The sequence below is a fragment of the Oreochromis aureus genome, linkage group 7 (assembly GCF_013358895.1).
Source record: "Oreochromis aureus strain Israel breed Guangdong linkage group 7, ZZ_aureus, whole genome shotgun sequence".
In the NCBI taxonomy this organism is placed as follows: domain Eukaryota; kingdom Metazoa; phylum Chordata; class Actinopteri; order Cichliformes; family Cichlidae; genus Oreochromis; species Oreochromis aureus.
Window position 1 is genome coordinate 44,048,621 of NC_052948.1, and position 21,886 is coordinate 44,070,506.

Here is a 21,886-nt window from a genome sequence, read left to right on the forward strand (position 1 = left end):
GTTGGTTAAGCTTTCTACGCAGTAGGAAGCCTCTTAACAATGCTGTCTTTTGTTTGTTCACTTGTCCCAGTTTTAAAGTTGTGCAGGTATTACCAAAATGATCCTCGAAAAATTAAGGGAGCAATTAAATCAGAACACTTGAATCAAACGTCTGATCTTAATAAAAAACATGTTTCAAGTTGAAAATTTTTACTAGCATATGCCGTGTGATTTGTTGACGATAAAATAAAAAACAGCCTGTGGAAAACAAAATCCTTCATCCTCTGAGTGCAAGATTAAAAATGACACCAAAAAGCAAATTTTTTTCCCTTAATTTTTTCAGCAATAAGTAGCATAATTGTAAAAAAATTTATCAAGAGCTTTTTTTCCCTTTGGCTAATGAAAACTTCCAGTTTTAACTAAAACAACCAATTGTTTTACAGCATGTCAGAAAGGTCATAACCAAAGGCCACGAGGTAGCACAGTAACAATATGCATCACTACAATGTACCTGTTCACAAAGTGAGATGCAATTACTAAATTTAAAACTAGTTGGAAAGTAAGAATTTTGGCAGAAATGCTAAATTGTGGTCAGTAAATAGTAAGGAGAACAGTGGAGAATGGCTGTCAAGTTGTGAGTAAGACACACAAAGCATCGACTGTGGACAATTATGAATACAAATTGGCACCCATTGCAGTTTATTAACAGGTTAATAAATTGAGTGATTCACTCAGTTTAAATTTTACATCAAATCCCCCATTATATCCCAGAACTTGATTATCCTAACAAACACGTTTTATTTTATTTTATTTTGTTTGTTTTGTTTTTGTTGTTGTTGTTTTGCCAGTATAAATGGTCCCAAAAGGATCGTGGCCTGTTCTAAACATAAAACAGTGACAAGGACTTCTTCCCTAAATTCTAGGTCTGATTAAACACAATAACAAAAGGAAAAATAAACATGTATCTGTAGAAAACTAAACTCATTCAATGAGAGAGAAAAGGACTTGAGCCTTTAAGAGAGAGCTTTAACTCTTGCTATCACAACTAATAGTTACTGGGATTATTAAAATTGACAGTTAACCATATCTTAATCTATCTCTGTCTTTGATCGCAATGCAAATAATAACAATAATATCTTGCAAATTGCAAAATTGCCTACAAAAGAATTACACGCTGGAATCACCATCAGCATATGGGCATGATATTATGTACAGTACAGAAACGAAGTAATGAAGTTACATTATTAGCGTTATTATGGAGGTCCTAAATCGTGGTTGGATATCCTCATAAAATGTGCCTGAGAGAAACAAAAATCTTAGTTAAAGATTTATATTAAAATAATATAGCGTCGTCTTTGCACCTGAAAGTAATTGTTAGTAAATTCTGGGTTTCTTTTTCTTATTTAACATCCTTATATATGAAGAAATAAAATGATTAGATGGTTTTGTGTTTAATTAAGTTTTAGGTGCGCTATAATCTCCTCCCACCTGCCTGTAAGGTTGCGCGCTGCCGGCGAGTTTTATAGCAACTGTTGCCCAGTGAGGCAGCGCCATAGTCACCGTAGTCCTGGCGACTGTAACCCACCAACAACAACCTCTCTCTCCATCATTACCACCTCCTCCACCATCCTCATCTTCATCAACTAGTCCACAGCTCAGGTTTGCTTAAACTCTTTACTATTTTTAGCCAACGCACAGTTCTGATCTGGCGTCACGTTGTAGTTTGTTTGGTTCTTTTGAAGAAAATATTATCGCTCGGGTTTATGTTTGTCTGCTGATGAATGAAGGCTCGGTGAATCGCTGGGGTAGTTTGCTAGCGAGGGTGTTTCTTTGTAACGTGTTAGCCTGCTTGCTAACGTTGCCTGTAATGCCCACTGCTGTGAGAGGTCCTGTTCGCTACCGGGAGCTAGCTACGGCCTCTCACTGCGTTGTGTGAGGCTAAAACTGGCCGAAACGCGTCCAGCTGGACTGGAAATTGTGTTTTCTGCGTAACTTATTTGTTTAAACTTGTCATGCTGAATGGTAGCGTAGGTCTTGGCTAGTCAGTGATGCTAACTGGTCAGCTGGAGCAGGAGCAGGTGTCTGTTGCTAACGCCAGCGATGCCTTCTGACAATGCCTGTTGGTATCTCTGTTTTTTTTTTTTTTTCGGTTTTTTTTTTTGGGAGGGGGTAACGTTATGGGGATATTGTAAGTTTGTGTTTCGGGTGGTTCAGCTGTTTGCTCATACAAGATCAGTGCGTCGATTAGCAATGGAAAGTGCTGTGAGCTAGCCTTCCACACACACTTACTGCTATTGACAATAGCTAAGCCATTACTTTCCCTTTTGTCTTAGGGAGCAAGATAGCTTCGCTAGCTCTCCATCTGCCCTCTTTGTGGCATCAGATGGCAATGATAAGCTGACTGATAACCCAAGGCTAAGTTTTACAGTGGGCAGCTTTGAGAAAAGCAACACTTAACGGATTATCCTTTAAACAGCGTGATGTTTTCTTGAATCGTTTTGTTAATCTGTATTATTGATTCAGCAAATGGACCGGTAACAGTTAATACACCCCATCCTCCATTAAGAATAATGCAGAATTACTGATTCCGTGTTAAAGACATATTCATTTTTGTATTTTTATTATTCGTCTTTTTTGTACCCTGAGTATCAAAGAATGGAAGCAGGGTTAAGTGTGTTGTTTTTATTATGGCACTCAACAGAAAGGAGGTTGTTTGGGGGTTTGTTTGTTTGTTTTTTCCAGGCTGCTTTTGAGTTGAGTAAAAGTATTCTGTTTTTGTATTTCATTCACGTTTTGAACATTCCTTAATCTGATTGCAGTTTCTTATAAAAAAAAAGTAGGTTTCTTAACGTTGCATCACAATTACTCTCGAGTCCACCTGTTCACCTGCAACCTCTGATTCCCCTTAGGCAAGAGAGCAGGTGTATGTGTGTGTGTGTGTGGGTGTGTGCGCGCACTGAGAAGGGGAAGATGGGCACATCTGCAGCATTGTGGGGACTCTTTACCATCTTCCCTTATTTGTATTCATCCGTCACAGAGAGGGCATCCAGAAACAATAAACTACAACTGTTGGTCATCTTTGGCTTTTTTACTGCGATTGCTTATGTATTTTGTACGAGAAACGCTTGTCTCTCCCATGCAGCTGGACCTCACTGCACCAGAGTAATTCATACCACCTGTAAAATAAAAGCTAAAGCTCAAAATAATGTTAATGTATTAATCTGTTTGCATATACAACCCAAAATAGGTCATCCCTCCCACCACATACACACACACATAAACAGGATGTTGGAGACTGCTAGTTATAAGATCATGTTACCACTTACCTGTAGTCCACTAGGGCAGAAATAGTACCATGCCACCTGCTGCCTGGATCCTGTTGCATTTCCAATCACTTAAAGAGGGGCTGATTAATTCAATTATTCAGTCAGCCATTTTCATCGCTCAGCAGCACGTTTGTTTTGTTATTTGCCACAGCTTTTCAATAGTAATGTAAAAAGGGGACACTTAAAGATTATAAAGGATGCATTTAGATTTATACCATAGTTATCAGCACTTAATTTTCCAGCTATGCTTTTTTGGGCATATCAGTGTTTTAATGTTTAATTCTTGCCTTTTATTTATGCAGGTTTTTCACATCAAAATCAGAATCGGCAGTCCTTACAAGCAACTCCTGCTTTACGATCTTAGAACGCAGCTCCTAAACAAACGTGGTACTTTGCATACCCCCTACCCCCACCCTTTTCAGCTCCCAATTACATTTCACAGGTGCTGTACGAGCGCTGATCATGGTGCTGTGTTTGTGTGAGTGTGAGAGAGAGAAAGAGAAAGCGAGACTTTGAGTGTGGTGTACTTTTCAAGCTTGTTCACCTGTTCTTATGTCTTGGCTTAGTGCATAAGAACTCCAACTTTGTCATACATAATCATTAGAGAGGCAAATTATAGTTCTTTGTATTTTCTGGTAGCTGTGACTGTGAACCTTCCCTGCTTTACTATTTGTTGCCTGTGGCGTTAGTGGGAGAAACTGAGGAGGGGGAAAAAACTCTGAGCAAAATGTTGCACTCCTTGGTGGCTTTTGTTCCTCTGAGTCTTTGTAGGGCTTGCACTTGCTCAGTGGAGCACAGCATTTAAGTGGGCCACAAGGGAGTGCCTGAATGGTGTGGCAGGAGGTGTATGAATGTGTGTGTGTCTTTGTGGAGGGGGCTGAGGTGAGGCAGCAAGAGTGTGCTGCGGTGCAGGGTCTATTTTCCTACGATTAGGTGGGATCAGTTGTACTTGAGATTTCCACCTGCATTGGGGAATATAAGCCTACGTCCTCTCTCAAAGTAGTTCCTTTCTCAGCATTCATATGCAGATGGTTGACAGATTAAAGGAAAAACCTAAACCCTTGACCCTTGTTATGCTGTGGGGGACATTCTGCTGATGCGGTTTGGGTCCACTTGCCCCCTTAGATGGAAAGGTCACTACAAATCAATACAAAGTTATTCCAAGTGGTCACCTTATCTTATGATGAAACATTTCTATTCTGAAGGGAGTGGTGTTTTCCAATATCAGACTCCCCTTTGCACAAGGGCAAACGAGTTTACCAAATAAATCAGCGGGTATGAAAACAATGTGAATTATTAACTGCAGCTTGCCAAAACCAGATCATTTGAACATCCATCGTAGATTTCTGACAGACAGTGTTAAACAGTCTGTGCCACCATGACCAAAACAGCAAATGAGGGAAGAATGCCAGTCCTAGAGATACAGAGACTTGCAGGAATAAAATCAAGACACGATGAAGCCGTGTGAGGAAATGGTGGCTAAACACCTGTGATAGACACCATCATGGTTTTTCCTATAAACTAAAAGCTGAAGTTTGTGAGGTGTGGCACTTTTATAGGGTTGGTAGCTTTGATTCACCAGCTTTTAAACCAAGTTACTGGTTTGTTGTAGCATGCATGTAAAGGATGCATGTTAATCCTGTTGTTATAATGTCAACGTATTTCATTTTCATTGCACCTGCTACTATTGGCTCTACCCTGTTGTTTTTGTTTGAGGTTAGTCACCCCAACAAGAATCAAGTGATCATTTTTGTCTAAAGAGAGGAGCCAGTGTCAGGTGAAGGGACAGATCGAGCTGTCCCTGCAGAGATTTGAAGCTGTTAGGAGACCCAGCTTAATTAACCAAGAGAGGCTTGTTCATGGAAACTATGGTGGGAAGGAGGTGGCCTTTCCCTAGAAAGGAAAGGAATGGAGGCGAGCGTAGCCATACTATTATTAACTCACAAACACAGGTTCACCATCAGGTTTCTTCTCCCTATTGTCCTTAATTTCACAAAGTCTGTCTTAGTAGGTATATAAATGCAGTCTTAAATTTAAGATGTAGAATATAGCTCTTTGATTAGTACTAATGAACCCATCTGGTAAAGACCTATAATGAGGTATTTTGTTCTTGACAGTTTATTTTATTTTTAATACTATTTCATGCAAGTCTTAAGTAACATAAACCTGTGAAAGTAGTGCCTGTTAGAGAAACGAGAAGCAGCATCTGTTTGGAGTTTGTTAAATATTAACTTGGTTTATGGCTGTGAACATGGAGACAGGATCATGCGTCACTGAAGCATGAGGCTCTCGGCACACTGAGTACCAGAGGGCAGAAACAGGTGTTTCCGTAGGATTGGTCTAGAGCTGTTTTATTAGCATTGATTTCAGTAAAACATACAAAGCTCTGTGATGGTACCTAAGGTTTCCTACATTTTATGTCCTGGCCTAACCAAATCATGTGGATTGGGTGGTGCGTCAAAAGTATTTGCCTATTAGAACTGGTGTTCATTGATCTTTGATAACACACTAGCATTAGCTGTGTGCAACACTGATAATTACAAATGATATAAACCCCCTATTTAACTGTGAATAGAGTATTAAGTTTTTTGGTTTTTCGGGGTGGGCAGAGGCATGTTGAACACTAAGGCACATTATCTTTTCTTCAAACAAAAATCTGTACAACGTTTGGTAACTGAAAAGTCAGATGTTAAATTTGAGGAGCAAGCAAAGCAGGTATTCCATTCTTCATGTAGGCTTTTATTAGCTGCTCAAACAGTTTGGGGCCTTATTTGTCATATTTTTGCTTTCGTAATGGTCCAGATGATCGAGTCACCAGGTCCAGACTACAGACAGGCCAATTTAGCAGATTTGAACTCATAACCATACTGTTATAGTGGACAATGTGGTTAGGCAGGAAATAAACCCTTTTCTGTAAAAAGATTCCCCAAATCGCACCATATTTTCCCCTCCAAGTGTTACATATCATTCAGCATTAATGCATATTCCATAGATGTGCATTACACTGCCAGCTGAATGGTCTGTTTCTTTTTTCTTTTTTTTTTACTCCAGAGGATGAAGTGTTTGCTGTTTCCAAAAATCATTTTTCTTGGTCAAACCTCAGGACAGTCTTTCCACTTTACCTCAATCTGTCCTCCCATCCAGAAAACACTATGATTATTCAGGGTCTCTTGTTTGTTTGGGTTTTCTTTGTTCTTTTTTTTGTTTTTCTCTTTTTTAAGTACAGCAACAAACTGTGTCCAAGGACATTAATTTCACAAGTTTTCATGAGCCCATGATTTCATTTCCACAACTGAGTTGTGCCTGTGCTTGTACTCCACAAGGCCTTGAAGGTCTTGTCTGTTCAGCCTTATATCACAGATGATGAAACTCCCCTCAGTTTCTTTGTAATTTTACATTGATGAGCTTTAACCTGTACCTATTTGTCCATAAAAGTCTTTTACGCTCAAGGATTCCTCTATGCTGCCGGTGAAGCGACACAATTCACCAGGTTTTATCTTTACATAACTTATCAAGTCTTTTGTTGCTCTGGTCGCAACTTTTTTAAATGTGTTGCTGGTGCCAAATTGAAAATTTGCACACATTTTTAAGCACAGCTTTTCTTATGTTCAGCACTATATTAGATTAAATACAAAATATTGTCCTGTAATGATTTTAAACTTGTCATAAACTGGTCTGTAAAAAAAGCTGCTTTACCGGTTAGACTATCAGGTCTACAATGATTTTGTGTTTTCCCTTTCTTATTTAGGCGCCATGCAGACCCCTGAAGCAGGCGCTGACTCCACCTCCACTGTCCCTCTTCAGACCACTGTGCCTGTCCAGCCTACTGGCTCCACCCAGCAGGTCCCTGTCCAGCAGCAGGTACATCCAGCCTGTCTGGTGCCAGTGCATATGAAATGGATGTTTGTATTACTTAGTTCAATATAGAAGTGTAGTAAACAAGTTGATTAATTAATAACCTTTGCGATTTATCTTTCCAGGCCCAGACTGTTCAACAGGTTCAGCATGTTTACCCAGCACAGGTGCAGTATGTCGAGGAAAACAGTGGCGTCTTCACCAATGGCAACATGTGAGTCACTTAGCCAGACTGCTCATACACCACTCCACAGATATTAACGTTAAATCTCTGAAGCCTGTTCTTTCTCCTCCCCGGTCTCTTCACACCATCATTCATGTCGCAAGCACATGATGTTGGTGGGAGTGCATGGTTGTTTTTGTGTTAGATTTCTTTTCTTCGTGGTGTGAAGACCTGTGTTTGATGGTGCTTAGTCACCTGAAATTGACCTGAAGTAGTCTTTTCTTTTAAATGGTGATGCTTTCCAAGAGTCTCTTGAGTCTAGGGAACAGAGTTAGATGCACACTCAATAACAAGCCCAAGCCGATATATGATGCAAACAAAATGCAGAAGTAGGGCTATGCTGTATTATATCAGCTGCGATAATACATGATATAAAAGTGTCTTATCATGACATCGTCGCTGTAGCAACTACATGTTTTAATGTTCCCTAGTATGTACAACAGTGACACAAGCACAGTCATGTTATTGCGTGAGGCCCATCTCAGAGTCTGATGTCGATTTAGTACCTAAAAAGAGAGCCATTTCAACAACCTCAAACACAATACTTTGCAAAATATACAAAAAAAACTTTTCCACTCTAAGTTTAAACAACAAAGATGATTCACCATTTGACGGAAAAATATACTGTCGAGCACAACCGGGCTGTTACAGAGGATGTTAGCAGCTGGTCATGTGCAACCCAAAAGTAAACAAGTGACTCAAGAAAGCATCAGTAGCTGCACTCCTTAGTTGCACTACATGGAACAGGAAGAACAAAGTGTGGATGGACATTATTGATTCAGTATCATGGTAGAAAAGCATGACTTTAAGCGGCTGGTTAAAAAGCTCGACCCAAGGTGGAACATCCCAAATAGAAAATATTTTTCAGTTGTATAATGTGACAATCGGTGTTGGGCTTTTTTTTTCGTATTTTACTTCGGATGTCCAGTGAAAATGCTGCTTAGGCTACTTTTGTGCTTACTCGACTTATGCTACGTCACTGTATATCATGCTGGTGGTTGATGTTTCAATAGAGTCACATTTCAAATTAGGTAGTGTGTAGTGCTAACCAGTGCACCACTGTGGCACTTAATTATCTTAAAAGGACAAAATCCACAATAACAGCTATATTTAAATTGTCTGTAAAATAAATTTACCATGTATAAAGGTTTGTAGTTTTTCTGTCCTTACTTTGGGCACACTGGCTGATTGTTGTCATCTCTTCTAAACAGAAGAACCTATTCCTACTCAGAGCCACAGCTATACAGCCAGAACAGTGGAGGGAACTACTTTGACACACAGGGCAGCTCAGCACAGGTGTCCACTGTGGTGACGTCACATGGCATGACCAACAATGGAGGAGGGGGCACTGGAGGAATGAGCATGGGTCTGGCAGGGGGTCAGGTAATCAGCAGCAGTTCTGGGGCTTACCTCATGGACAGTGCTGGACCCCACCCTGCAACCCAGACCGCACGAGCTTCACCAGCTACTGTAAGTCGCATAGCATCGACTGTGTGGGTCCTCAGTCTACCTTTCCCTCTTTGCATTTGTGTGTTTGTTTCTTGATCTGAGTAGTGTTATGTAGTTTGTTTTGATTTGGTAACTTAGAAATTTTGCCTGATAAGATCCAGGCCAGTAATAGTTTGCTTAGAATCTCCCTATTAGCATATGTATCATGTATACACATATTATACAATATCATACATAGACAATTTTAGTGTGCTACTCTTCCTTCATTGTGTAGTGTGTGCTTTATCTCTGGTCATTATGTGGGGCTGATGTATGAAATGCACTGTGTGGGCTGGGAGTTTGTGGAGTGATATAACTTCTACCAGCAGTGTTCACTATCATCTTTAATGTTATTTGAGCAATATAGGGGTTTGCTTTTATCCCTTATTTTATATGTCTACTATTTCCGATCTTTGAGGAAGAAGACAGGGAAGGGATAAGAGCTAAGAGACAGGTGCAGTAAGGAGGGGAAATTAGGGCATGCTTATGGAAAATCGCAGCCTTTTTATTTTGCTATGATGATCTAAATTCACTGTAAGAAAATATTTTGCATTTTAGAAAATATCTACTCGTAAATCAACATGTGCAGTCAGGTTTCACAGGACTCTATGCAGGTCTGTGAAGACCTACGTGCACCCTTATTGCTTCGCATTGGAATTAAGAGGCTAAGTAGCAGCCAGGTGCTGCTAATTATACGTTATTAATTGATCATCAGCAAGTGTGAGCACCTCTATAAAAGCAGAAGTTTTGGAAGTTTGCTGGTTTGGAGCATTTAGGTGTGGGTTAACACAATGTCACGATCTTTCCAGCAATTTACCCCAAGACTGTGCAATAATCAGAGAAATTGCAAAAAAGAAGAAGAAGAAAATGACAGGCCTCAGTTAGCATTTTAAATGTTAAAGTTCATTACCACACAATTAGAAAATGATTGAAGAAGTATGGCTTGTTGGGAAGGGTCACCAGGAGAAGGCCTCTTCTCTTTAAAAAGAAGAACATGGTGGCTAGTTTTCAGTTTGCAAAGTTGTATCCGAACAAACCAGAAGACTTCTTCATCACTGTCTTTTGGATGGACGATACCAGAGTGGAGATGTTTGACCATATGTCACAGCACCACAGCCAAACACAGCATATCAGCACAATCACCTCATACCAGCACGGTGGTGGAGGGCTGATGATTTGGGCTTGTTTTGCAGCTTGTAGTGATCGAGTTCGCCACGAACTCCTCTGTAGACCAAAATACTCTAGAATCAAGTGTCAGGCCATCTGTCCAACAGCTAAAGCATGCCCAAACTGAGTCATGCAACACAATGATGAGCCCAAGCCCAGCACCAGATCTATAACAGTCAATCAAGGTGTTACAGTGGCCTAGTCAAAGTCCAGCCCTCGATCTAAATGAGATCTGGACTTTCATGCAAGAGAGCTGTGCATAATAAATATCTGCAAACCAGCAGGAACTAAACCAACGCTGTACAGAAGAGTGTGCCAAAATTCTTCCACAACATTGAGAGACACTGATAGTCATACTGAAAAGCTGTTGCTGCTAAAACTGTTTGTACAAGGTGTTGAATCACTGGGTCTACTTAGATTTTCACTGGACTTTTATGTACACTTCATCTAAATTATTAGCTTTCAAACAGTTTTTAAGAGTCATATTTCCAGCTACTGCATATCTCACTTTGGAAGTAAGTGTTCTTGCACTACAATGACCTGAGAACCACTAAGAGCCAGGTGTACATAGTATGCAATCACCCTCACTTGAGCTAAGTATTTGGTTTTTACTTTAATATACACTATTGGAATCACGCTGAGACACAGCACATATTTACCAGAAGAGCACTAAAAAGTTTTGAGCTGAGAATGGTTAACTTTATGCCTCGTGTTCATGCCCCCCCTCCCTGTAAAACAAGAGCCAGTCTGGTATTACAGAGTCATTGTCATCTCGAAAGGTTTTCCTGAATGACAGGTTGTCCTGCTCTGCTTGGGTTTAGCGGTGCTTGCTTTGGAGTCTTTTCTAGATTACCTTTTTTATTTTCGCTTGTGGCCTATTAATGTGTGTACATCAACTCTTTATTTTTCTTGCTTTTGTTTTCATTTTCCCCTCTTACATTTTGTTGTCCTGTGCTTCGTGGTTTATCAGATTGAAATGGCGATTGAGACTCTCCAAAAATCTGAGGGTTTATCCAGTCAGAGAAGCTCGCTGCTCAACAGCCATGTAAGTTGCTTTTATGAACGCTCGCCCACGTCTAACCTTAACTTTTGCTAAACTCGCTCTCTTGCTGCCTCTCTCCAGTCTCTGTACGTTTAAGTTCAGTGTGGTGCCTGCTATTTTCGTTGCTGGTTTTAATTATTACCGCTTTAAATTTTCTGGCTGCTATAGAAGCTTTTGCAGAGCAGTGATGGAACAGTATTATATTTACTAACTGTTGGTCTAAGGTTTTTGTAAGGACCAACATGGGAGTCTGTTAAGTTAAAAAAGAAGATTAAAAAAATGTAATCAAAAACAATTCTTTCTCGCTCTTGTAGCTCCAGTGGCTGTTGGACAACTACGAGACAGCAGAGGGAGTAAGTCTGCCACGATCCACTCTCTACAATCATTATCTGCGCCATTGCCAGGAGCAGAAATTGGACCCTGTAAATGCAGCTTCTTTTGGCAAACTCATCCGCTCCATCTTCATGGGTCTCCGTACAAGACGCCTCGGGACAAGGTTAGCGCCTTATATGTTTTTCTTAAGTAAAGAAAAGCTGTTACATTAGGGATTTGACATTTTAATCTATTAGAAATATGCCCGCCTCCTCACTGTGAGTCTATCAGTGTGTTTTAACTTTGGGGTTTGTGTTGCAGAGGGAACTCCAAATATCATTACTATGGTATACGTGTGAAACCAGATTCCCCACTCAACAGACTCCAAGAAGACATGCAGTACATGGCACTCAGACAGCAGCCAGTTCAGCAGAAACAGAGGTAGAGCACACACAGCCTGGACTTCAGTATTAGCAAGTTGTAGTTTTAATAGGTAGGAAGGTGAGCAATGTGATTTTTGTATTGGGGGTTTTTTTTGTTATTGTTTTTTTTTTTTTTTAGGTTCAAGCCAGTGCAGAAGTTTGATGGTGGCTCTGGGGAGAATTACTCAGGTGGAGGGCAGCACCATCCTGGTGCTGCAGAGCAGACAGTTATAGCACAGAGCCAGCACCACCAGCAGTTCCTAGGTCAGCGGCTTTTCTTTTTACCCGAAAGTCTGTTTAAAAAAAAGAAAAAAGAAAAAAACTGAACTGACATATCCTGGCTATTATGTCTTTTAGATGATTCTGTTGTGTTCATTTCCAACAGATGCGTCGCGGGCACTCCCCGACTTTGTAGAGCTGGACCTTGGACAGAGCAATACAGAGAACATCAGCCCAGATGATGTGAAAGCTCTCCAGTCCCTTTACAGAGAGCACTGTGAGGTTAGACAAAGTGCTTTTTATATTCAATGCAGCGTCTCACACACACATGGCACACTGGGCACTTAAGTTGATGTCACAAAGGAAACGGGTCAGGATCCTCTTTCATGCTAAAAGATGTCTGAGTAATCCCTTTCAATGTTATCGCCTTCATTGATGCGTCATCATCATTGTGTGTGTGTGCGTGTGTGTGTGTGTGTGTGTGTGGTAACTGTGTAACTTTTAACCCGGGCTTAACTTAATATCTGTAGGGCCCACATGTTTTCCACTTATTTTCTAATAAGATTCTTTTTCTCTGTCAAAATAAGGTCAGTTTTTTTTCTTTATCAATCATAACACAATCTTTTTTCTTAATCAGGAACTACTGTAAATTAGCTTTTACTTACATGGTGCTTTTCTACTCACTTTGAGCAGTCAAAGCACTTTCTCACTGCAAATCTCATTCACCCAATCTCAGACACATTCATACAGTAATTTTTTTTTCTTTCTTTCAATCTGTGTCTAAGCACTTTTGAATTTTTTTTTTAATATGACATTCACACTTATACTCTGATGGACGTATCTTGCCCAAGGATACTTCGACACGTGGACTAGAGTAGCCAGGGATCGATCCACCGACCTTCAAATGCGTATACCTGCTCTACCATCTGAGCCACGGCCACCCCACAAATAGCTGCTAATACTAAAAATACTGAAGTACAGTTTTGCTTAATTTAAAGAAGTCTGTGAATTTAAAGTTTTGTTGTTGTTGGGTTTTTTTGGATTGAGAGTGGGGGAACTTTCGAAAAGATCATGTGTGACAGAGATCTGTAAATGCCAGCAGCTGACATTTTGAAACAGAAAGTTCTCAACTCTGATAATGACCAGGAAACTAGGGATCAAATCATCCACAAGTGTTGACCACAGCTCTAAATTTTCGTTTTATCCAAATTAAAAAAGTTAAACAAAAAAATGTCCTTACAAAGCCATAGTAGTGTGTAACCTTGTAAATGGTTTGGTATTTTAATGTCCGTGTGAAAGGTTTCTGCTTGTTAATATAAAAGGAATGGAATTTCATTTTAGCCACTAAGTGCAATGAAAAAAACTGACAATATAACAGAATTGACTGGCATTAGTTTTTAGAAGTCATTATTTTCAAAGGAACAAAGAAAGCAGTATCATTCATGACTGTTCTCTTTTCATTTCAGGCTATCCTGGATGTGGTTGTCAACCTCCAGTTCAGTCTGATTGAGAAGCTGTGGCAGACATTCTGGCGTTATTCTCCCCCTGACACTGTAGAGGGTGCTACTGTCACAGAAAACAGGTGAGGTCAAGCAAATGATATACATGCAGTATGTGGTGTCTGAAGGAGAAATATTAAAATATTTAATGTCAGAAATTTTTTTTAAAACGGGTTAATCTGGGTTTTTTTTGTTTGTTTGTTTGTTTGTTTTGTTTTTTTCATTTTGCAGCAGCATAAGTGAAATTGAAGCACGGCTCCCCAAATCACAGCTATTGGTGCTGTGCAGAAACGAAACTGTACTCAAGTGGATGAGCACCTGTGACCATTTAATGTACCAGGCCCTTGTGGAGATCCTTATTCCTGATGTCCTGAGACCCATTCCCAGTGAGCCACAGTCACACATGTCTCATGGTTTATTTGTTTGTTGTGTTAATGTTTATGACAGCTCAATCATTAATGCAGTGTTGTCAGATTTGCCTTTCTGTATCATTTGTCAGGTGCCTTGACTCAAGCCATTCGCAATTTTGCCAAAAGCCTGGAAGGTTGGCTCACTAATGCCATGAATGCCATTCCACAGAGAATGATCCAGACCAAGGTATGTTATTGCAGACATTATTCCCATCTGCAGCTTTTTTGTATTTGGCTGTATGGCTCTCACATCACATACTTAGAAAGCATGAGTGTGTTCCTCACCCTTAAGTATGCATACATCAAAATCTAGAGACTGAGATCAACAGCAAGGAGATGAGTTGTAAAGTGGCTTGCAGATGTATAGCAATTGTGTGCAGGCTAAATAAGGTGAAGTAGTTCTACCAAAGTGAGATTTGCAGTAGGATGCATTAAAGCTTATCAGGTACATAAATAAAACTTAACCTCCTAAGACCCGAACTCTTCCACGACATGCATTTTTAATTTCTCTTTGATATTTGGGCACATTGGGGCCCAATGAATGTAAAAACAAAGAATTTCCAGATTTTTTTTTTTTTTTTACCTTATTTTTGTTTTTAACAAAAATGAGAGCCACAAATGAGGATATTCATTTAAAATTTTGATAGAACAGTATAGGGATGGGTATCGTTTAGGTTTTATCCGATACCGGTGCCGGTGCTTAAACGGTGCTCGAACCGGTGCTTAAAGAATGGAGAACACAAAATTGGTCCAAAAACCTCTCATGTTCAGCTGTTTTTTTTGTAAAAAAGATAACAATGTTAGCCTTTTCTGCAGCTATAGGGCATATATGGTATCACTCTTGGCTGGAAGCAGTGCTTAAACAATGGAAAAAACACAAACTTTGTCCAAAAACCTCTCATGTTTAACTGTTTTCCACTTTTTCTTTGGTCATTTTAGCCTTTTTGGCCAGGGTGAAGGGAGTATCTGCCATCAAACAAGAAGACAGCCGCATGTAACTACGACCGTGTTTGCTAGTTCACCTTACATGCATTAATGTAATAATGTGGTTAGCCTACTCAACGTTAATTACACACGAACAACATGAAGCTACTCACGCAGAGAAGAACGGCTGTTGCTGCCATCATCATCCGTCATCATTTCTGCTACACTGACAGGGCTAGGGGCCAGGACTCTCCTCTTCGGGTTTTTGGGGGATGTTGCTAATTCTGGGTCCGATAACAGGCACCACACCCGCAGTAGATGTGCACGGTGTGAGGTCTCACAGCAAGCTATCAAACACGGCGCATTTCTCGGCTTTAAAAAAAACACTGTGCGTCACCAAGTGTTTCATCGGATGCGAGGTGTTACCTCCTTTGACAGTATCACAGTATCAGCTTAAAGCACTTGTTGCAGGCTGCTGAGTTTGCATCTTTTGCTGTGAAGTACAGCCAGACTTCGGACCGCTTCGCCTTGGGCATTTTTAATCTGTAGCTCTGCTCTAAAAGAACGTACGTACCTGGCCCCGCCTACTATCCTCGGAAACGTAAAATGATTGGCTAGAATTGGCTCAGGAAAAAAAAAAAAAAGCACCGAAATGTGCGCTGCTTTTCGGTCTGGTTACTACCGTTTATGTCAGAACCGGACACCGGTACCCATCCCTAGAACAGTAGCAGTATAATGTCCTCGTAAGTGGATATCAGGCCCATGTAGAGCAAAATTGAGTATTTTGGTCAAAATAACCAAAAATGTGATGTCCACATATGTGGACGCCAGGTCCTAGGAGGTTAATTGAATTATGGTGGCTGGCACTGAGCTCAAATGATTTTGTTGGATTGCGGCTGAGCATAACTTCAAGGCCTGGCTGTAATAACACTACGGTTTATTAATAGATAACATGAATACCTAGAGCAGACTAATGTGTTTACGATACGTATGCATGTGTACTTAAAAAACGATAACATCTGGGCTCTTGTTTCTTTTAACAGATTGCCGCTGTTAGTGCCTTTGCGCAAACATTGCGCAGATATACATCTCTGAACCACCTGGCTCAGGCGGCACGTGCTGTGTTGCAAAACACATCACAGATCAACCAGATGCTCAGCGATCTCAATCGTGTTGACTTTGCCAATGTACAGGTAAGAACTAAAGATCTTAACTACTGTGTCAAAGAATAGACTCTTATTCATTTTTTGTCGATTGTTTCCTGAAAATGTCCAAATAAAACCCCCGTGTGACTGTTGCATAGGAGCAGGCATCGTGGGTGTGCCAGTGTGAGGAAGGAATGGTTCAGCACTTGGAGCAGGACTTCAAGGCCACATTACAGCAGCAAAGCTCTCTGGAGCAATGGGCAGCGTGGCTAGACAATGTGGTCACTCAGGTCCTCAAGCCCTACGAGCACCGGCCCAGCTTCCCCAGAGCGGCTCGACAGTTCCTGCTAAAATGGTCCTTCTACAGGTCTGTGGTAGAGGGTGGGAAATAAGTGTATTCTGAGACACACATGAGAGTGTGCAGCATTGTTTTGAAAAGACAAAAACACTTTGGTGTTTTATATTTCTGAAGCTCGATGGTGATCAGGGACCTGACTCTACGCAGTGCTGCCAGCTTTGGTTCCTTCCACCTGATTCGACTGCTGTATGACGAATACATGTTTTACCTGGTGGAACATCGTGTCGCTCAAGCTACCGGAGAGACACCTATTGGTGTCATGGGGGAGGTAAAGATGTTGCATATCTTGTTTTCTCTTTACTCTCTCTGACTTTTTAAAATTATGTTTCCTAGTTAGTGCCATTGTCATACACTATATTAAATAACAACCTGTGAAATCATAGAAACCACTAAATACAAATTTCTTCATGATGATTGTTTGTCTTTGCAGTTTGACAGTCTCAACACCTTATCCCTTACTAACATTGACAAAGGTATGTAAAATGATAATATTTGCTACAAATAATGTGAGATTTTTTTATGTCATTGAATTGTGATGATTTTTGCATTTTCAGCCGTCTCTAAAGCTTCCTTTTAATGCATGTGTTTGCTGTTTTCTCCTGTCTAGATGAAACAAGTGGGATGGACAGTGACTTAGAAGAGGACACGGAGGAGTCCGGGGAGCCTCTTGCCAAGCGGGAGAAGTCGGAGCACGAGGTAATCCAGGTGATCCAGGTTGGGGCACTAGAAGATGGGTCTCACCCTGTGGTGGGTGTTGTCCAGCCTGGTGTACTCCACTCTTTGCCGCAGCCCCCACAGGACCACACTGAGCACATCCTTACCCCCTCTGTTGGTACTCCGACCATCCGCCACTGCAGCACCACGGGCAACACCTACGCCTCTGTTTGAGGGTCTGGGGGCACAGCCGACCTTGTCCGACCTTTTTACCCTGTTACTCTTCACATATCTTTCTCTTTGTAAGTCTTGATGTTTGTGTCCTTTTTCACACATTGTCTCTGTTTGCACCGGTGTGGATGTGCTCTCCTCTTCCAACCGGGTCAGTGGAGGAGCGATGAAGTGCTGATACACTGGCCACACTGTTCTGTCCTTGTCTTACTGCTTAGATTCTGGATGTGCTGTCATCCGTTAAGTCTGTGCTCGGCAGCTGATGGAAGGGACCTGAAGGAAAAGGACTAATTCGACCCGTTAAATGTTTCCCGTTTCTGCCTCTGTCTGTGTATGCAGATGGGTTTTATCCCGAAGACAAATTACTACTGATAACTACTGATGTCTCAGAGCTCAAATCCATGTCACTAGTCCCAGTGGAGCAAAGGCATTGATTGACTCAAGACCTTACCTATTGTACATAATAGTTTTGCTATACTTTCAATTAATATTACATAAAAAAGAAATCATGGTGCTATCATTGTGTTTTGGGTTTTTGTTTCGTTTTTTCCTTAATTTTCTAGTTAATCCTCCTAATTTTAGTATGATTTCATGTTGTCACGCATTCCAACTGCTGATACACTTTTGGTTGAACAAAAATGTTTCTGTATGTAGCTAACGAAACTGACAAAGATACAACTTTATGTTTATATATGATTTTTAATTAAGGATCATGGGGGAGTTTTTTCCGTTCCCTTTGAGAATGATTTGGTAGCCACCCGCCGATAAACACTTATAGCTTTTAGCCACAGGAAAAATAAGAAAAAAAAACCCTAAAGAGATGTCACTGCTGCTACTCTTGTATATAGGAAATTGAGAAGAAAGGCTGTTTAAAAAGGAAAAAAAAGTCTCTAATGCTAGCTTTTCTATGCACTCTGTGCATAACGCTTGCCTTTGTTAATTTTAGATGCTCTGTGATGCTGTTTATGTGACAAGCTGTAATCTTGAAAACAACCCACCCGACACGTTCCCCTGTTTTTGCAATTTCTGTCTTAATGAAATTCCTTAAGTTTGCAGTGGACCAAAAACTAACGCGAGGAAACTGAAGAGTGAGCCAACTGGGGGCGCACAGAAGTTGTTTCCTGTCCAACAGTGCCATGTTGCAGAGCAGAAGGAATGTCAGGGATTTAATGTACCTCGGCTTTATCATAGTGCCTTATCTTTAAATGCAGCTGCCCATGTAGTCCTGACTGTGTGCTGTAGAGAGCCTACAGCCCTTCTGCATTGTCCAAGCCACAGATTTGGCTTTTCTGGTGACTCGTGGCTGGATTTGGGCTGGCTCATCAGTGTTGAGACCAAGGGATGCAGGCGCAGACACGCCCGTTGTTTCCTCCGGCTCAGCTCTACTTAGCCCACTACTTATCTGAATCGTGGTCTGTAGCCTCTCCCCTGCCCTCACTCTGCCCTCTCGAGGCCTATTCTTGCATTATTAGCCTTCGTTTTTGTGTGAAGTGTGCGAATGTGCGTGTTTGTGAACATGGATGCTTATGTGTGCGCTGCGTTTTTATGTACGCATGTGTGTGTTTATGCCTGTGCGTCTGTGTGCTTGTGTGTATTTGTTGGAACACATCCATCAGTCACCCTACCTCAAACCAGTGGTGCCAGCCCTTTGACGCGTGCAGCACAGTCACCTAACCTTATTGCACACACACCACTGTACTGCACAAATCTCAACGCGATAGAGAAAATCTGCATTGCTTTTCTCTCACCTCTGACACACGTTCCTTTCAATTTTTAGCCCGTGACATGCTTCATTCTTTGTTCCCTGTTTAAAGATCATCTTTGTACAGTGGACCAAAAGTAGATATTTTCTGATATTCAAAGAGATATAGAGATATATATATGTATAGTATATATAATGATGATACACTACATATATTTGTTGTTTTGTTTTGTTTTTTTTTAACGTGGTTGATCTGATTGTTTATATGTGAATGTTTCTTATGGTAGCTCATCTGTAATTAGTTCATAGACTGTGAAATGGGAAAGGCATGGTGACTAACTTCTGATTCCTTAGACTACATCTATACTTGAACTGTTATAGCCTTCTATGTTGTGGAGAATATTGAGATTAATCCTCTAAATAGGAACATTTTGTTACTAAAATAAATCTGTTCTTATTTTTTCATGCTTGTTGAAATGCTCTGTACGATTTCTCTGCAAAAATGTTTATTTATTGATATTTATTGTGATTTTTTTTTGTTTTGTTTTTGTTAAATTGCTTATGCATATGTTAAAATGGGTACTAATGATAACTCTTGATTATTCCGCTGAAAAAAGAGCAGACCTGTACAGAAAGGCTGGATGTTCTTTTCTTTTCTATTTTTTTTGTCATTTATGTCGACTTAAGGGTAAAAAAATGCTGTTATCACAGCCCTTCAGCGGCTATCTTTAGATGCTAGCAGTACACTGGTACTTTTTGTTTTTAGTCTTGCTTGTGTGCCTGTGTAGAAAACATGCTTAACATTAGGGAAGTGTGGGAAAGTGCAAATGTCTTTTCAGCTATTGGGTCAGTGGACTCTACTTGATGTTCAGCCTTTTGGGGATGAGGATATCTGAAAAGTAAATTCTGACATTTCCAAACCCAGCTTCCTCACCAATTAAACCTATGCTACATCTGTAACGCTAGCCCTGCTTGCCCTGCCAACGTGTAACACTAGCCGTACTTGTCCTGCTGGCTTAAAAAAAAAAGTCACTGATCATATTGTAGAACTAGGCTCACATAAATCCAAGATTTTAACTGTATTGAATAGGAACAGCTTGGAAAGTCTCCAAAAAGAGCCAAGCGAACAGAGCGTCGGACGAGACACTGCCGCCCTGACTCTCGATATTAAACTGAGTGCAACTTAAGAGAACAGAGAAAGTAATGAAAAATGTCCAATAAATGGAGAATTTATTAATCTCTTTTATATTGTGGAAATCCTTATATAAATATGTGTTCACGTAATTGGAAAAAAAATGAAATGCACCATTCCCACAGGCTCCTTTAATGGGGTTGTGTCTATAAAATGTTCAAATGTGTTGTAAATCTGGGTGTACTGTTAGGAATAAAGGTTTTGCAGAATACTTTTCTTCTTTCCTTGGCAATGGCATTTTTACCTTTCTCCAGCTGGATTATGTTTAAAAGGAATCTCAGCTCTCTCATCATTATCGTCACTCAGAGATGAGAAGTTATTTTGTGCATTCTAAGTGAAAATGGATTTACTGGTTTTCCTTTAGGATCAAAAGTGCTCTCTGGTCTTGCACACCCTGCCATGTGCTGCTAGAAGCTTCTTATTTTTCTAAGTTTAGCTCTTTACCCAGTTTACTTTTACCACATTGAGAAAGCCAAATCAGCATCTGGCACAATCTCAAAGCCTGCCTCTTTCCCAAAAGCTGGACCAATGTTAATGCAGCCAACACTATTATACTTTATTTCTGAGTGTCTTTGAGATTGATGAAGATTGTTTTTGTAACCGCTGTTTGCAAATTTCCAACCATGACCCTAGTGAAAGCTGAGAATTGCCTCTTCAGCTGAACAATATGGCAGCTTCACTGACCCATAGCGGACTCCAGTGCCTTTAATTTCACCCCGGCCAGAGCAGTGGGCCTTGGTGACTATTGGGTCTCTGGTGGGCTACAGATAGAGGCTACAGAACAGACATTTCCTTGCACAGGTGCTGCCACTAAGAATGCTGAGGAAGCATAAAGACATGTCCTCAGACTGGACTCCTGATTATTTACTGGATTTGACACACACACACACACACACACACACACACACAGACGCTCATGTTGCTCATGGTAGATTGCCTGCATTTTATTGTACAGAACTGGTTAATGAACCATGACAAAAACTGTAAGTAAAATGCTCTCTCATTATTATTTTTTTCTCATGATCGTGATTTGTTTTGAATATTTTCTGAATGCTGTGACCCGTTTTGAGATTTGTAATTTTCCTTTTTTCTTTTTTTTTTCTTTCTAAGTGCCATTTGACAGTCCGGTGAGTCGTGGCCATCTGTAGCACCCTCTAATGCAAGCACAAGCATTTGGGAGTGGCGTTTAGGGAAGGTTTCTATTTGGCTTCACCCTAGACAAAAGTGTGTATATATCAAAAAAAGAAAAGGTATATTTATTTGTGTCTTAACTATTTCATTTGTTCTTTTGGTGAACATTTTATCTGATATGTTGGCTTAAAGTGCTTTTGTGATTACTTTTCCCCCCCTTCTTTTTTTGGATAATGTATAGTATCTGATATAATATATACACACAAACTTCATGTGACTTTCCTTTTGTGTGCTGTTAAGTTTTCTTCATATAATGTATATTTTTCAAAATTGGCAAAGCAAACCGATGTGTGTAGGATGATTTGTATCGTGTATTTTGCATAAAAAAAAGCAAAAAAAAAAACAAGGATGATTCGGGGGCTTTTATATTTACGACATTATCATTTAGTGTGTCGTATTGATGATCATAGAAACTATTAAAGACACATGTAGTTTGTTTTTCTGAATATTTCAGATCTCAGCTCAGGCTAGCTTTAGTGTTGTTTTTCTTAAAATTTGTGACTTGTCTTTGCAGTAATAAACGTTTTCTTGTTCAAAGCCGGCGTCC

The 21,886-nt window shown here is 40.3% G+C and overlaps 1 protein-coding gene across 1 annotated transcript; it reads left to right on the top strand.

The window, feature by feature from the left end:
* The first annotated feature begins 1,487 nt into the window (after positions 1-1,487).
* Positions 1,488-21,876, top strand: rfx3 (regulatory factor X, 3 (influences HLA class II expression)). The gene is made up of 17 exons (XM_031742639.2): positions 1,488-1,638; positions 7,054-7,166; positions 7,286-7,374; positions 8,595-8,853; positions 11,009-11,083; positions 11,395-11,576; positions 11,714-11,833; positions 11,954-12,078; positions 12,200-12,315; positions 13,500-13,615; positions 13,764-13,918; positions 14,032-14,129; positions 15,910-16,059; positions 16,170-16,378; positions 16,484-16,637; positions 16,800-16,842; positions 16,977-21,876. The coding sequence occupies exons 2-17, from the start codon at positions 7,059-7,061 to the stop codon at positions 17,255-17,257; spliced, it is 2,280 nt and encodes a 759-aa protein (XP_031598499.1). The 5' UTR covers positions 1,488-1,638; positions 7,054-7,058; the 3' UTR covers positions 17,258-21,876.
* The last annotated feature ends 10 nt before the right edge of the window (positions 21,877-21,886 follow it).

Bases quoted from the DNA above. Each gene is read 5' to 3' on its own strand.
- rfx3 (XM_031742639.2), top strand. From the start codon at position 7,059: ATGCAGACCCCTGAAGCAGGCGCTGACTCCACCTCCACTGTCCCTCTT. The intron at 11,084-11,394 runs GTAAGTTGCTTT...TCGCTCTTGTAG, and splicing joins GCTCGCTGCTCAACAGCCAT to CTCCAGTGGCTGTTGGACAA. The intron at 13,919-14,031 runs GTGAGCCACAGT...ATCATTTGTCAG, and splicing joins TGTCCTGAGACCCATTCCCA to GTGCCTTGACTCAAGCCATT.